This window comes from Pipistrellus hanaki (assembly GCF_964339955.1).
Source record: "Pipistrellus hanaki genome assembly, chromosome: 18".
Classification (NCBI taxonomy): Eukaryota; Metazoa; Chordata; class Mammalia; order Chiroptera; family Vespertilionidae; genus Pipistrellus; species Pipistrellus hanaki.
The window spans coordinates 17,866,022-17,882,379 of NC_140520.1; the positions used below are offsets into that span (position 1 = coordinate 17,866,022).

General features: G+C 38.3%; 2 protein-coding genes across 3 annotated transcripts in view; one reads left to right on the plus strand and one right to left on the minus strand.

Annotated features, from left to right (window-relative positions):
• The first annotated feature begins 702 nt into the window (after nucleotides 1-702).
• LOC311612342 (large ribosomal subunit protein uL24-like) lies at nucleotides 703-1,230 on the plus strand. Its single transcript, XM_084865209.1, has one exon. It carries the CDS (start codon nucleotides 742-744, stop codon nucleotides 1,177-1,179), a length of 438 nt encoding a protein of 145 aa, XP_084721335.1. The 5' UTR covers nucleotides 703-741; the 3' UTR covers nucleotides 1,180-1,230.
• A 2,021-nt stretch (nucleotides 1,231-3,251) lies between these two features.
• COP1 (COP1 E3 ubiquitin ligase) overlaps nucleotides 3,252-16,358 on the minus strand; it is a 95,714-nt gene continuing 82,607 nt past the window's right edge. For both annotated transcript variants that reach the window (XM_084865206.1, XM_084865205.1), the window contains exons 19-20: nucleotides 6,007-6,051; nucleotides 3,252-3,588 (exon numbers count right to left, since the gene is read on the minus strand). In XM_084865206.1, coding sequence (XP_084721332.1) covers nucleotides 3,571-3,588; nucleotides 6,007-6,051 — 63 coding nt within the window. In that variant the 3' untranslated portion in view covers nucleotides 3,252-3,570. The remainder of the gene's footprint in view (nucleotides 3,589-6,006; nucleotides 6,052-16,358) is intronic.

The following is a 16,358-nucleotide window of genomic DNA, read 5'->3' on the forward strand; positions in this document are numbered from 1 at the left end:
TTAGAACCAAAGGCTAGGTAGCTTCTAGCACTGCTTACCTTAGAGAAGTGGTATCCCTAAAATAGCACATAGATATTTTGGTCATGGAGTTCCCAAGTGACTTAGTGCTAGTTCAGAATTGCATAACCACTGAAGAAATAAATTTGCTGAGTTATATTCTTCATGGTCAGGACTTATGAGAAAATGACTTTAAAAATTGATCAAGACTCTCAGATATAGGAATTAATGCTGTGGTAAACAATTAAGCTGAAATAGTTTTTAGGTTGGATCATGCTATCATCCTTGTCTAAGTCACCATTAACTTATGACTGATCATCTTCCTAATTGTACTCTTGCTACATCCATCCACTCACAATAAATGAGATCATATTGTTCTACTTAACCCTTCCTTGGCACTGCTTTTATAACAAAATTCAAATTCTCAACCATGCCCCCCAAAACTGCAAATATCTAGTGGGTTCCTCTACTTCTTCAAACTCATCCCATACTTGTCTCTTCCTTGTGCATTAATGCCAACCATGCTCATCTTTCTGAAGTTGTGGCTCAGTCCCATAAATTTTCTGATGTCTAGTAACTCCATCTTGTATTAAGAACTTTACAAAGTTCTTCAATCTTTAATGTGTCTAATGCACATCTTGTGTCTAAGAAACCCTCCACAAATCTGCTGAAATAGAGATTAGACTGAAAGATAAAAACCCGCTCTTGCCTCTTGAGTACATCGTAGGAGTGCCAGCGGTCAAAATGAAGTTCAATCCCTTTGTGACTTCTGATCGGAGCAAGAACCGTAAAAGGCATTTCAATGCACCTTCCCACATTCGAAGGAAGATTATGTCGTCACCTCTTTCCAAAGAGCTGAGACAAAAGTACAATGTTCGGTCCATGCCCATCCAAAAGGACGACGAAGTTCAGGTTGTTCGAGGACATTACAAAGGACAGCAGATTGGCAAAGTAGTCCAGGTTTACAGGAAGAAAAATGTCATCTACATTGAACGAGTGCAGCGGGAGAAAGCTAACAGCACAACTGTGCACGTGGGCATTCACCCCAGCAAGGTGGTCATCACTAGACTAAAGCTGGACAAAGACCGCAAAAAGATCCTCGAACGTAAAGCCAAATCTCGCCAAGTAGGAAAGGAAAAGGGAAAATACAAGGAAGAAACACTTGAGAAGATGCAGGAATAAAGTAATCTTATATACAACTTTCATTAAAAACTTAAAACGAAAAAAAAGAAACCCCAAATTCTTCTTGAGTTAAAAGGTGTTTTTTTTTGTTTTTTTTTTGGGGGGGGGTGTTAAAATGAACATTATATTTAAGCTTTATTTAATTGTTACGTTATTTTTCCAATAAATAATAATAGTTTGATATTGAAATCCTACAAAAACTACTACAAATTTAAAAATTGTTCACTATTTACAAGAAAAAAAGTTAAAACACAAACTTTAAGTACTGCCTTAAAATAACTCAGTAAAAAAAAAAATTCAGTCCCTTTGATAACTGAAGTACCCTATTACATTCTTCCAAACCCATGAAAATTAACATGACCCCCCAAAAATAACATATTTTTAAAAAATCAGATCACATAAAATACCACAAAAATCTGCTTCTATTTTAGCACATTTAAAGAGACATGAACTCTCTGCTTCCTGTTTTGATTTTTCTGGACCCATCCGCCTACATGAAGTTCTTCAGGAGAAGAACCTACACTTGAATATTCCTCCTGCACCTCTGCAAAAGGTCGCTCATGAGTCTTAGAAACAAAGGTCAACTAACACTCTTCTGACTGATGACAGGCATAACTTTTGAATGACAGTGACCTTTCCTCTCAGAATTGAGTCCAAAAGTTTATCAACTCCCAGAAGTTAGTAAGATATAACTGTGAAGTTGAAAATAAAAAAATTTCACCCATGTTAGCGGTAAACTCATTGGATGGTAAAAACTATTCTGGCCCTGGCTGGGTGGCTCCATTTATTGGGGCATCCTCCCATATAGCTTTCCCAGTGAGGGCGCATACCTAGGTTGTGGGTTCAATCTGTGATTGGGGTGTGTGTGTGGGAGGCAATAATCAATGTTTTCCTTCTCTCTCTCTAAAAAATAAATAGATAAATAAATAAATAAATAAAACATATCATTGGGTAAGGATTAAAAAAACAAAAAACCTGATCTGGATTGATGCAAGACTATTTTTAGCTTTTATTAAACCCATGTAAAGTGAAAGTTTTTTGGTGTTCCTTTTGTGTGTGTGTGTGTGTGTGTGTGTGTGTGTGTGTGTGTGTGTTTTGCTGCAGAATATTAATATGTTTGAGAATAACACACTTTATTTTTCCAGACTCTGTTGGAAGGTGTTACAAAACATATATTATTTATATAGTTATTCATACCAAGTTTCTCCAAGTGTCTATTTTAAAAAAATATATGGAGTTAATTCTGTTTATAACTTTTTCTAAAAAGCATTCAGATTTTTAAAGTAGCTCAAATAGAAGGCTTTACATTACTTTTGCTTAACCTGCTACTCCACCAACTTCTTTCCTTCTACAAACTGAAAACTATTTAGAAAAGTAACTAGACAGTCTAAGAGATTACATGGCTTGGAAATTTGGGTAAAAGGGCTTCAAATTCTTTACCTCTATGCCAGGGACTGGCAAACCTTTATCTGTGGGACAAATTCAACCCTCCACCCATTTCACTGCTATGCCCACTTGTTTACCTACTATCTGTGGCTGCTTTCCTGCTACAAGACAGAGTTGCATATAGATACAAACCTTATGACCTGCAAAGCTGAAAATATTTACTGTTTGGCTCTTTACAGAAAGTGCAGGGGTTGAACTAAGTTGATTTACCTGCATTTAAGGCTTATGACATATATGTGTGACACTTTAGAGACAAAGATACCTGTCACAGACTGACATCCCCTTTCTGTGTGAATGTGATCTTAAGTCAAAATTTTAGATCTTTGGTCAGAATCAGAGGGACTGAGGAGTATAGCACTTGCTGACGAGAGAAATCTGGCCAGAGAATGAAGAAAGGAATTCGTATGGTAAAGTTATTAATATTCCCACCTACTGTAAACATTAAATTCACTGAAAGGAACCCACATACTTTTACATTTATGTTGACATGTATAATTCCAAAGAGGTGGGAAAATATGGGCCTTAAAAACTACTCACTGTGTACATTATTCTACAGATTATGTGTGCTACTTCTTGAGGAGATTACCATCTCTTGCCACAACTGATACAAACTTTCCCAGCTCAACTATGGCTCAATAAACTTTTATTATTTTTTGTTATTTACTTTTATTTAAAAGAATTTGTTTCCCTATCACAAAAATTAGATAACTACACCATCAACAGCAGCAAAGTCCACAGTTACATTGATGGTGCAGAGTTCACTGGGCATTCCCAATGTCCCAAAGAGCATAAAGGAGGGGGGAAAGTAAAAGAAAAAATACTCAAAACAAATTAAAAACCCATGATGATATTGGGGGGAAACTTGTGACAGTCTCTATCTTCTTTCACTGTTGGCTGCAGATATACTTCAGCAGGACCAAGTACAATTTAACTTGAATAAACCTTTCATACCAATTCCAGCACCTAATTAGGGGGAAAAAAAGATCAGTTTAATAAAAAGTTTAAAAACATATAAAGAGTTTACTAGTAATGCATCTTTACTATATTGTAAATGGAGAACTAAATCAGGAAAACTTACGCTAACTGCTAAAATGCCAAAGAATTTGAAGGAATTAGTCATTAATCCTTTCTTGATTTCAATTGAACAGTTGGATGAATGCTCTGAGATTAGTTATCTCCAGTTAATTAGAAAGAAACTGGCTGATGCATAGCATAGATATAACATTTTTTAACATATACAGGGTATGGCAAGAGTAGGTTCATAATTGAATATAATACTAAGTTAATAAATAATAATACAAGAATAAACGGTTTACTCTTTAAAAAAATATATATATCTTATTGATTTTTTACTGATAGGATAGGAGAGAGATAGAGAGTTAGAAACATCGATGAGAGAGAAACATCAATCAGCTGCCTCCTACACAGGATGTGTCCGCAACGAAGGTACATGCCCTTGACCAGAATGGAACCTGAGATCCTTCAGTCTGAAGGCCAATGCTCTATCCACTGAGCCAAACCAGTTAGAACTCTGTGTTTATTCTTGTGTTTTTATTTATTAATTATTATAATCAAAAGTGGATACAACTGTAAACCTACTTTTGGTGTCTTACTATATTCTTAAGAAAAGTTTAAGTATTGCTGTTTAGGATTTTAAGCTATTTATTTCTCCCATTGATAAACAGTTTACAGTATCAAGGTATACAGAACCTAATATTTTGCCTTTGCCTATTGTTTCACATATTTTCTAGTTAAGCATCTGGTGTCAAAATATCTTTCTAGTTATTACAGTAGAGTCTTGTCACACAAGAAAAGTGAGATATCGCTAAAATTAAAAATGACAAGAAGCAGTGATCAGTTATAAGAAGAATAGAAGAAATGGCTAAGAAAGAACATAAAACATGAGAAAAATTACAAGCCACTGTCAAAAAGAATGTAAGATGGAGAGTGTAATTCTAGGGGGCAAAGAATTAAAGGAGCAACTATTCCCCCTTCTGTTAGTGCTAAGGTTTGCCTTATACCTGTGTTTCCAAAATGGTTTTTATCTTTATGGTTAGCAAGCAGGCTACTTAACATAAGAGGTCAATGCTATTGAACAAAATCTTAGACTTGTCACTAAGATTCTATAAGTGCTTATGTAACTTTGAGCTTAATTTAGCAATTCCAATAGCCTCAAAGGTCAAACTTACAGAAGAATAAGGTGCAGCTTTTTCAATAAATGGTTTGTCATGAAAATAAGATAAAGGGAGATTGAGAGACTACAGAGAACCATTTAAAACAGAGATTCCAAGACCTCTACTATCTTGCTTGAGGCTTTCAGAACGTAACACTGATCAGTTCAAAAGCCTGGCTTTCGTTTAAGCTGCCCATGGCTCTCTAATGAGGCTTTCCAAGTGGAGAAACTAGCTGCTTAGAAAGGAATGAGTTTGGCAGCTAACAGTGCAGTTCTGCTTCGAGTTTGCTCCCTTCATCTGTAGGACAGGGTGTTAAGCTTGGATTTGCTCCCGTGGTTGCTAAGTCATTCCCCACTTAGGATGAGTGAAAGGAAATCATGGCAAAATTAACACTATGTGGCAGGGGAAATAAGATACATATTTTTAAAAAAATAAACAACTTCTAGATATCTCTATATCAACAGAGAATATGTGGAAAGAATTGATACCCACAGAATAAGAGATTAAACACCTATATTAAAAAACTCCTCCAAAATGGTATTTTGTTTAAAAAGTTCACTGCTTAGATCAGGACTTATTTGTCCAATGTATTGTGCCCAAGTGTTAAAATCCAATGGTATAATTAGGTATAATTTTTACTTCCGTAAGCTCTTAACTACAAAAGTATGTATGAATTTGACACTGAGACTGTGGGCCCAGAGACACTGGATCACACTAATGGTAAGATCACAAAATTGATCAATTTTCAACAGAACACTAAAATACCTTTTCTTTCCTTGGCAACTGAAGAAAAACCCACTTGTCAGGGAAGAGGACATGAAGAAGAGTAAGATATTTTTAAATCTGGTGAATGTCTAAGCATCATCAGCTCTATCTTGGAAGGCCCTGAGGGTCTTTGGACTGGCATAGAAAAGAAGCTGAACAGAGCTTGGCCCACAGCAAATGCTTAACAGCCACTGCCTGTTTTTCATTCTGACCACTGATCAATCCACTGAACATTCATGTAACCTATAATAAGTACTATCATCTTCTCCATGGTTGCAAGCTACTTATTCTTTTCCCCTTCAATCAAAACCATTTCCAAGTAGACATAGACTCAGGATTTGGAAATACCTCTAAGGCTAGTATAACTCTATTTCCATGTTACAGTTATAGTCTAAAAATTGAACTGAATTTAAAATGCAGATGTATAAAATAAATAACTTACCTTAATTGTACCCTGACTGTTAGCAGCAATCAGCACATTGGACTCCTAAAAAAGAATAAGAACTTTTAAAATATAGAGAAGGATTCTTTGGAGGGCAGTCCAAGAGAATAAATTCCTCTTCGTCCTCCTTTCTTCCCTTCACCCCAAGAAACTAACAGAATGTAAAATGGGGAACCAACTTGAACATGATTTTAACTACAAATTTTAAACACAAAATTCCTTATTTTGGGAATTAAGTTTTAATAAAAATAATAAAGTTGGAAGCAGAGTAGGAAACTTTCAAATGTAAAGAAAAATAAAAGAATAAATTACTACTAGAAGGAAAGCTAAAAGAAACAAAGATTGGAAGAAAACACCAATAAAACTTGAGAAAAACAAAGTGCATAATCCTTTCCCCAGAAAACTCCCCTTTCATTCATTTTCTCTCATAAAACACCAGTAATTGATGCAAATGCTGCCAACATCTCTGTCGTAAATCTCTATGGACAGCTATTCGGTATAGGAAAACAAACAAGTGTGAATGTCCACCTGGAAGAAGAAAGGCTGTCTTTCTAATTCTATCACTCAGTATATGCATTTTTAATAACTTTGGCGCTTACTTGAAATAGAATGTATGTGGTAATGCATTTTTATATTCTAAGCTTTAGGAAAAAATCATTTCTCTGGCAAGTAGGAACGAAATGGACAAGACTGAGTTGAACAGAAGGAAACTCATTAAGTAAGAAGAGTTGGGACATGTCTCCTGTTGGAAAAGAAGAGTCTGGAGCTTAGAAGTGTATAAAGTCTTTTTGTTTTTCAGAGTAGGCAGCTAAAAGGAGGCAGACAGACTCAAAATGCCACAGAGGCCACATGGCTGATGGAATGACCAAGTCCAAACAACAGCTATGAGAAACACGTAATGTAGTCAAGCCTCAATGAAGAAGAGAGTCTGCTGAATATTCTACAGGCTTCATGACAAGGTGATGAAGACAAGAAAGAAAACTCCTGATCTGCATCTGGGAAAGTCAGGCATCTGGGCTCTATAAACTCGTACATTTCTATTTTTTTACTTTCCTTTGATTCCTAGTAAAGTTACTTTTGGAAAATGGTCATGTTTTTGCTACTGGTGTGACAGGAAATAATTTTTTCTACTACCCCTCAAAATTTTAGTATCACATTTCTTGGTTGTAGTTGGTAGTGATAAAATCCATGATTATGTCAAGAAGGAATAAAAGACATGTTTTTTGCTGGCATGGGCATGAGAATTCCTGGTAGGGGGGTTTGGAACAACAACAAAAAACCCTCAAAACATGGCACCTTGGCATACTGTATACTATAAGCTAAAGGGATTTAAGAAAACAACAGAAGTAGGAAGATCTCTCTGACCACTCCCAACACAAATCAGGTCATAAAGCCTTCAGGTGAGAGGTGCCCACCCTATCAGCAGAAGAAAGCAACACCCTTATCTCCAAAGACAAAGGGATGCCAAGAATCCAAACAAACAGGCCTTGCTGTTTCCTTCCTGCTCTGTAACATTCCACATTCTACAGGACTGCCCCTCTTCCTCAAACTTAGCACCAATTACACAGGCTTGTTTTTTGGGTCTTCATTTCCTTGTGAAGGTTCCTGTGTCACATAAAGCTTAAATAAGTCTGTATGCTCTTCTCCTGTTAATAAGTCTCTATCATTTATTTTTCATACCTGGTCAGGGATGCTAAGAACTTTTTCCTCTCTTCCTCCAGTATTTTCCTAGTGGAGGTTTTCCCTTAAATCAGCACATGTATTCCTGAAAATAGTAACAGGGGTAATACAGTATTCACTTTTAGAATTAGTTTCAACATCCACTTTGGACCCAGACATGATCCTTCTGTGAACACCTTCCAGATAGGAAGCCACAAATAGCAGTGACTGAACTAGTTTCTGTTTGAGCAAAGACTCCAATCTCCAAGAAAGCCCTGGTCACCATCTTCAAACACTGCAGTCACCCAAAGCTGCTCTCTCTGCTATACATACAATGGAACATACAATGATAGGATGGTGAAAATTTTATGACCAAAGTTCTATCTCTTTCTGCCATTTTAATTCTAGTCCCCTTAAAAAATACACACACACAGATTTCAGAGAGGAATGGAGAGGGACAGTCAGAAAAATCAATGATGAGAGAGAGAGAGAGAGAGAGAGAGAGAGAGAGAGAGAGAGAGAGAGAGAATGGGCCCTTCATGACCCCTCCTGGGGATCGAGCCCAAAACTCAGGCTTATGCCCTGACTAAGAATCAAAACGTGATCTCCTGGTTCATAGATTTATAATCAACCGCTAAGCCACACCAGCCAGGCTCTAGTCACCTTTTAATACAAAGAAGGAAGGAGTGAAACCTGGTAGAGATGAAGGCCCACCCCCTCTGCCAGTTTTAGAGGTTATAAATTACATATTATTTATTTGAGCCTCGTATGAAAGACTAGGCTCAATTAAATAATACATCACCACATAAGAGGAATCTGAAGTCTGTATAATTACTACACTAAACCTAAGTAGGAAGACATCTGATAGCTATCCACCAGAAACAATGTCTTTTGTAACCTCAGGACTATTGTGGCATTAACAAGTGATGCCATATCAGATGCTACCACAGTGCTAACACTAAACATCTTTTCCTGTGGAGACAGATAAATATCTCATTTACAAAGAAGATAACGTAGGAAGTTAAGAGCCCAGTTGGAACTGTCTTTTGGGACTAACATATAGGTGACAAAGTGTTGTTCTATGAATTCTTAGAAACACTCAAAACTGTTCATACTAACAAACAATGAAAAAAAAAAAAAAAGTTTACATCTCCATATATCTCCATCCTGCAAAGACCATGAACTTATAAAAAAGAGATTTAAGATAAAACTGTCTTTTAGATAACCAGGTATTGGTTGACAACAAATTAATTTTTGCATGCAACAGAAAAATAAAACCAGTTATTATAGATGGTGAAGGAAGGAGACTTGAATTGGGTAGTGAAAACACAATACAATATACAGACAATGCATTATAAAATTGTATCCCTGAATCCTATATAATTTTATTAACTGACTAAAGGCCTGGTGAATGAAAATTCATGCACTGGAGTGGGAGGGGGTGGAGGTCTCCTCAGCCTGGCCTGCCCCCTCTCTCAGTCCAGGAGCCCTCAGGGGTGGGAAGTGACCCAGCAATCGGGGGAAGGCGATGCCCCCATCACACATCTGCTGCTGCTACTGCTAGCAGCTCAAGCCTCAGCCAGCCCTGGTTACCTGAGTCTTGGGCAGCCCTGGGAAGCCAGGCAGCTGACATCCAAGACTTGCCTGTGCCTCGGGCCGGCCCTGGGTGGCTGGGGGGCTGAGGGAACTGGGGTACTACGGAGGCAGGCACATGGAGCAGCTAGACCCGCCTGGGGTGGGCCTGGCCTTGCTGCGTGCCTGCTGCCCTCACGGGCTGTGGGGACTAAGCACCGCCATCTTTGAGGGCATGGCAGTCAATTAGCATATTCCCTCCTTATTAGCTGTGGGCCCCACCATCTTTGTGAGGGTGTGATGGTCAATTAGCATATTCCCTCTTTGTTAGATAGGATGTCAACACAATATAGTCCACAAAAAAACAAAGGTTGCTAAAAGCTGACCATAAAACCAATACAATAAAATAAAACCTAGTATTTTACTTAGGCATAGAAGTATGAAAGTGGTAAATATAAGGTTATTACTGTGGGTTTCAAGTGATTTTTACTTGCAATTTGAATGACTGGTAGTTCTTAGCAGCAGCTGTAGTCTGCTAGAGCCCAAATGTAAATAAGTTCTGGCTTAATGAGCTGTTTTCACTTGCTAAGTGAAATAAACACACTAGCCAGTAATTTTCATTTTCTCCCTCTTTCTTGGAAACTGACAGTTTTGTTACAAACTCTCCTCAAGGTTAAGCTAATATTGCACCTAATATTTTCTTCTTACTGTAAAGAGATTAAGATAATGGAAAAATTAGCAGCAAATGTTTTATAAAAATAAAAGATACATATACAAAAAACCACCTTACTTATAAAGTGAGTAATATTATACTCACACTGATACAAAGCTAGCTTGCCTATAAAAGTGCCATCATAGCTAATATATTAAAATCTTGATTAATCATTCACTACTTTGCAATTAAAGGACTTATTCCTAGATATATACATAATTGATTTTAAATGTGAACTAATTTTATTATAGATTTAAACATGTTAGAAGAAATCCCAATAAGTCCCACTTCTGGCCATGGCAGAGTAACTGGAACACATTTGCTCTTTTACCAACTAAAAAAATTAAAATCTGTAAGACAACATTGGGCAATAAGCAGTGCAAGACTGTGATTCTTATGAGAAGGGAAACAAATGAGCTGAGTCCTATAATTGCTCCGGCTTTCTGCTTGAAGGCAATTTCTGGAGCACATAGGAGAATCCAAAGAGAACACAGAGGAATCCAAGCAGATCATAGGACACAGAGATGTAAGTTCATGGTATCTGTAGGGCAGCTTGGATTTGTACAGCAAAGTAGCATAGATTGTCCTATTTTTTCCCTTGCATCAAATTTAAAATTTTCTGTTATGACATTATCATTTTATTAGGTAACCAAAGGAATTTGTGTTTGTAATTAGGGAATACGTACTATAAGCTGCTCTTAGGGGTGGATATTAAAAATATTTCCGGTTTGTCTCAGTGGGTAGAGCGTCAGCCTGTGGACTCAAGAGTCACAGGTTCGATTCTGGTCAAGGGCATGTATCTTGGTTGTGGACACATCCCCAGTAGGGAGTGTGCAGGAGGCAGCTGATTGATGTTTTCTCTCATCGATATTTCTAACTTTCTCTCCCTCTCCTTCCTCTCTGTAAAAAATCAATAAAAATATCTTTTAAAAAAATAATAAAGAGCCTAGAAAAATAAGACTAGTTATTCAACAACTGTTTGATGTAATAACTGCTCAGAGTAAAAGATATGGGGTTTTCATAACCACAAACAGGATTCTCACACAATCAGTTATAAATAAATTGCCAGCTGTGGCTTGCTTATAGCATACCCTGGTGCTGTATATAGTATCTCAGTGCATTAGAAATGTCACTGTCACTCCCGCCTCATCCCATACCTACAGCAGAACCCACTCCATTAAAAACTAAAATTTAAATTTAGTACCTAAGACATTAATAATTAATAACCAGCTTTTCCGCCTGAAAGTGGTCATTTTGGAAATTTGGGTACAAGTAAAAGAATACATAAATTATATTTTGGAAAATGCACTTTCTTAAATCAATTCTTAATGAGAAAGATTAATGAAAGCCAACTCTGATGAGCTCCTTCATATCTAAACTACTGATTGACCTTTACTGATAATCCTGGACTAGTTAAACCAATGTGGTCCCTCAGAAAAATAATATTTCTATTTTCATTCCACTTTTTGTCTTTAGTTTCATGAAACAATCTCTATTTTCAAAAACCACAAGGTTACTCATAAATCAGTTAAGATGGATGCAGAGTTAACCTCACTTGGTGGTCTATTAATAATCCAGTATACTGTCAGGAAAGGAAGAAGAGGATAAAGGTGGTGGTGGGGGGGTGTAAATGGTAACGGGAAGGAGACTTGACTTTGGGTGGTAAACTCATAATATGACACAGATGATACCCTATATAATAAAAGCCTAATATGCTCAATGTCTGGTTGTCTGTTCAACCAATCAAAGTGTAACATGCTAATGATATGTTAAGGCCACTCAACTGCTTGCTATGACGTGTACTGACCACCAGAGGCAGATGCTCCAACTGGTAGGTTAGTTTGCTGCTGGGGTTGGCCAATCAAGACTGAAAGAAAGGCTGGATATAACCTGGAGCCCTCCACAGCCCCAATTGTGCACGGGTGGGGTCCCTTGGCCTGGCCTGCACCTTCTTGCAATCGGGACCCCTCAGGGGGGCACACTGTCAGGTAGTTCCATCTATATAATAAAAGCCTAAGCAATTGTTATGGTGGAACAACTGGAACGACTGGTCACTATGATGCACACTGACCACCAAGGGGCAGATGTTCAATGCAAGAGCTATCCCCTGGTGGTCAGTGCACTTCCACAGGGGGAGCACCGCTCAACCAGAAGTCAGGCTGATGGCTGGCAAGCACAGTGGCAGTGGGGCAGTGGTGGGAGCCTCTCCAGCCTCCATGGCAGCACTAAGGAGCAGCAAGCTGAGCAGTAAGGAGTGAGCGGGCAGGTAGTAAGGAGCAAGGGGTCCCAAACTGCGTGAGGGTGCAGGCTGGGATAAGGGACACTCCCCCACTTGCCCAGTGCACGAATTTGTGCACCAAGCAGTGTGTGTGTGTGTGTGTGTGTGTGTGTGTGTGTGTGTGTGTAATCTTATATATATATTGTAACTTTATTAACCAATGTCACTTCAATAAATTCAATAAAATTTTTTAAAAACCCAGTACACTTACTCAGCAGATATTAACAAGTGGCAAAGAGAGCAGTACCTGAAATACAGGTGTCTCAGCTTGTATGGAGGGGAACGATCAGACTTAGATAGCTGTGCTAAGCCAGACAGAGACCTCCATGTTTATGTAGGATCACTGCAATTTGTAGACAAAGGCATTTTTCATTTGTCTACATGGTTAGTACCTGCAGGTTCCATTTTGGTGTGCTTCATTACTAAGCAGCCTTTGCTACCCAGTCTTTTTTATACCAACTTCCTGACTGCATTAGATTCTTATTTAAACACACTTTAATGCATTCAGACAAGCTATGGAAAATAAACAGGATTTGAAAACCATTGAAAAGACACACAAGATACAAACTCAAAGTGATCTTTACTCCGGGAGAAAAAGTTGTAAAAAACATGTACAAGAGAAGGACTGAGATACACAAAAATATCCCATACATTTATCACCCTTCCTTCATTCCCAATGGTTTCCAAAGTCTTCTCCCTTCTCATCAAGAACCTAAGCAACTTAATTTCCCTTACCACACAGCACTCAAATAGTACCTCCAGACACCTAGTTTCCTTCACAGGCCAATAACTCTAGGCTTTGGGATACTCTCCTGCATAAAGCTGGAGACTCATGTGCTTGCAAGGCATAGCTGATGGGGAAAAACTCTGACTTGAGGAGGGCCTCTGAGCATGGAACTGTGAATATCTAGTTACTAGTGCTATTTGCACAATTCCTCCAGAATACTCTGAGTAAAGCTGTTTCAAGACTTCCGTATTATTTTAGCTATACCATGTAACACAGTAGAAACTGCAATGGATTTAAGACAGGGAGACCTGGAGCTGCATTTTGCGTCTGTCATAGTATTTCTTAACCTTCTTAGAGACTCAATTTCTTCAGCTATAAAATAAATGATCTTAGGTTCTTTATAGAAATTTTATAAAAACTCAAAAGAAAACACAGTAAAGTATCTAACCAAAAAGGAACAGGCATATTATACACACCCAAAAAATACATGGCAGTTATTCTTATTAAAATACCCATTTCTTTATAATCAAAACTAGAGCTGAAACCGGTTTGGCTCAGTGGATAGAGTGTCAGCCTGTGGACTGAAAGGTCCCAGGTTCAATTCAGGTCTAGGGCATGTACCCTGGTTGCAGGCACATCCCTAGTAGGGGGTGTGCAAGAGGCAGCTGATTGATGATTCTCTCTCATTGATGATTCTCTCTATTCCTCTATCTTTCTCTCTTTAAAAAATCAATAAAATATATTTTTTAAAAAGAAAAAAAAGAGGCCTGGTGCGCAAAATTTGTGAAGGGGAAGAGGTTTGTCTCTCAGCCCAGCCTGCACCCTCTCCAATCTGGGACCCCTCTAGGGATGTTGAACTGACTGTTTAGGCCCGATCCCAATAGGATTGCTCTCACAATGCAGGAATGCTGGCTCCCAACCACTCACCTGTCTGCCTACCTGATTGCTCATAACCATTTCTGTCTGCCAGCCTTATCACCCCCTAACCACTCCCATGCCAGCCTGATCAACACCTAATTGCTTCCCTGCAGGCCTGGTCACCCCCAACTGCCCTCCCCTGCTGGCCCAGTCACCCCTAATTTCCCTCCCTTGCCAGCCTGGTCGCCCTAACTGCCCTCCACTGCTGGCCTGGTCGCCCCTAGCTGTCCTCCCCTGCAGGTCTGGTCGCCCCCAACTGCCCTCCCCTGAAGGTCTGGTCGCCCCCAACTGCCCTCGCTTGCAGGCCTAGTCCCCCTCCCCCAAATGCCTCTTTCCTGCTGGCCTGGTCACTCCTAATTGCCCTCACTTGCAGGATTGGTCCCCCCAACTGCCCTCCCCTACAGGCCTTGGACCCCTTCCCTCAACTGCCCTCCCCTGCCAATCATCTTTTGACAGCCATCTTGTGTCTGTATGGGGGCAGCCATCCTTGACCTCATGGGGACAGCCATCCTCTGTGTTGCAGTGATGGTCAATTTGCATATTACTCTCTTATTAGATAGGAATACCCATTTCTTCACAGTTGTTGCAACAATGACTACCACTATATCATTATAATCACTATAGTTATGATCTTATAAAATTGATCAAAACCATAAAGTAAATTCTCTAGTTAAGCAGCCTTAAATTTTAACATAATTTTAACATAATTCGAACTCCTAAAAAACTAAGTAGCTGCTGGTGTTGATATTTTTTGCTCTTAAAGTAGAAGCAAGGAATATAACTGGAATCATACTAATGAAGTACAATTATAGAAGAATATACCTGAATGGCAGCTGGTGGAGTGCACTCTATAGGTGTATCAGCAGCTGTGAGAAGCCAGAAATGAAGGAGATGAAATGGTTAAGAAAGGGATAGAATAGTAGGAGTTGGGTTAAAAAATGGATAAGAGAATTTAGGTAAGAGGGAGAGAACAAGGCAATACAGATATATGGGAAACAACATGAACATAAGTTCAGAGGTAAGATTAAAAATAGAATGGGGGCAATAAAGAAACTTAATATATATGTTTTGTGCTAGAAAATAGAAATAAGGTTGGACAAGTAGCATTACTTTAAATTCTTAAAAATCTTGAGTACTGCTAGCAGTTTAGATTAGCAGTGCCTAAAATCAAACACAAGAGGAAAGAAATAATTAAAGGAGAGTGACATAAATTCACATCTATGATTATTCTATACTTATTTTAAAGATTGACTTCTAATTAATTACTTAAATTTGAAATCTGAACTACTTTTGAATCAGTTCTTCTGGGTAGTTTTCCCTATAATTGAAACTGGATTTTCTTAAAAATCTTATTTAATTGTGAAGGTAAAAATACAATGTTTAAATTAGATAAAGGCACCTGAAGTGAAATATAAAATAATCAAGTTGAAGAAATATATTTATGAATTTTTTCCTAATTTTTAATGATAGTCAAATATACTACTTGGAGTAACATGCAAATATTGATTTTGAAAGGAAGTTTTCTGAATGACTTAGGATCAATTAAAGGTAATGAACAATGTTTGACTGTGAATTCCTTTGTGTAATGATTTAGAATATTTGGTAGCAGTATACAAAAGCTAATCTAAAGAGAATATAAAGCTTTGGTAGTAATCTGTGAAGGGAGGGAGGAAGAAGAATGAGGAGATGAAAAACATAAATAAATGGGAAAAGAAAAAGAAATATCGGATGTTTCAAACAAAGTATTATTGCTGTTGGATGAATATTTGAAGATAAAAACGGGATGCAACAATAATGATTTAGGAGTTTTGGGCTTAAATGACTTAGAAGAATGATAAAGCCAAAAGGAAACAAGGACGTTAATCTGTCAGAGGCTGAAAGGAAAAATCAAAGAAATAGCATTTAACAATAAATTCCCAGAGCTCACTGCTGGATTTAAATTGCCTTCACTTCTTTTTGTGGCCAGTTAGGGTCTTGGAATATTTAATTAAGTAAAATTTAACTTGTAATTTCAACAAATTTCTTACAAAGCAAATGTAAAAATAAAAAAGTTCAAAACCTGAATATGTTATAGCACTTGATTATATACAAATCCCATGGGCAGTGTTATAAAAATAGAAATTCTGGAGCTTCTGAGTTGGTGAACACACTGAAGTGATAGAAATGGAAAGATGGCTTGTCCAGAGAAGGCATGGGAGCCCCATGCCACACCATCCCCACCAATAACTGTCTCTATGCATCTTTTCCATTTGGCTGCTCCTGGGCTATAGCCTTTATAATAAACTAGAGGCCCAGTGCATGAAATTTATGCATGAGGGGGGGATGGTTCATCAACCCGGCCTGCACCCTCTTGCAATCCAGGACCCCTTGGGGGATGTCCAACTGCTGGGTTAGGCTCAATCCCTGCAGTCGGACATCTGGCAGTAGGACATCCCTCTCGCAATCTGGGACCACTTGCCTATCTGCCTTCCTGCTCACCCCTAACC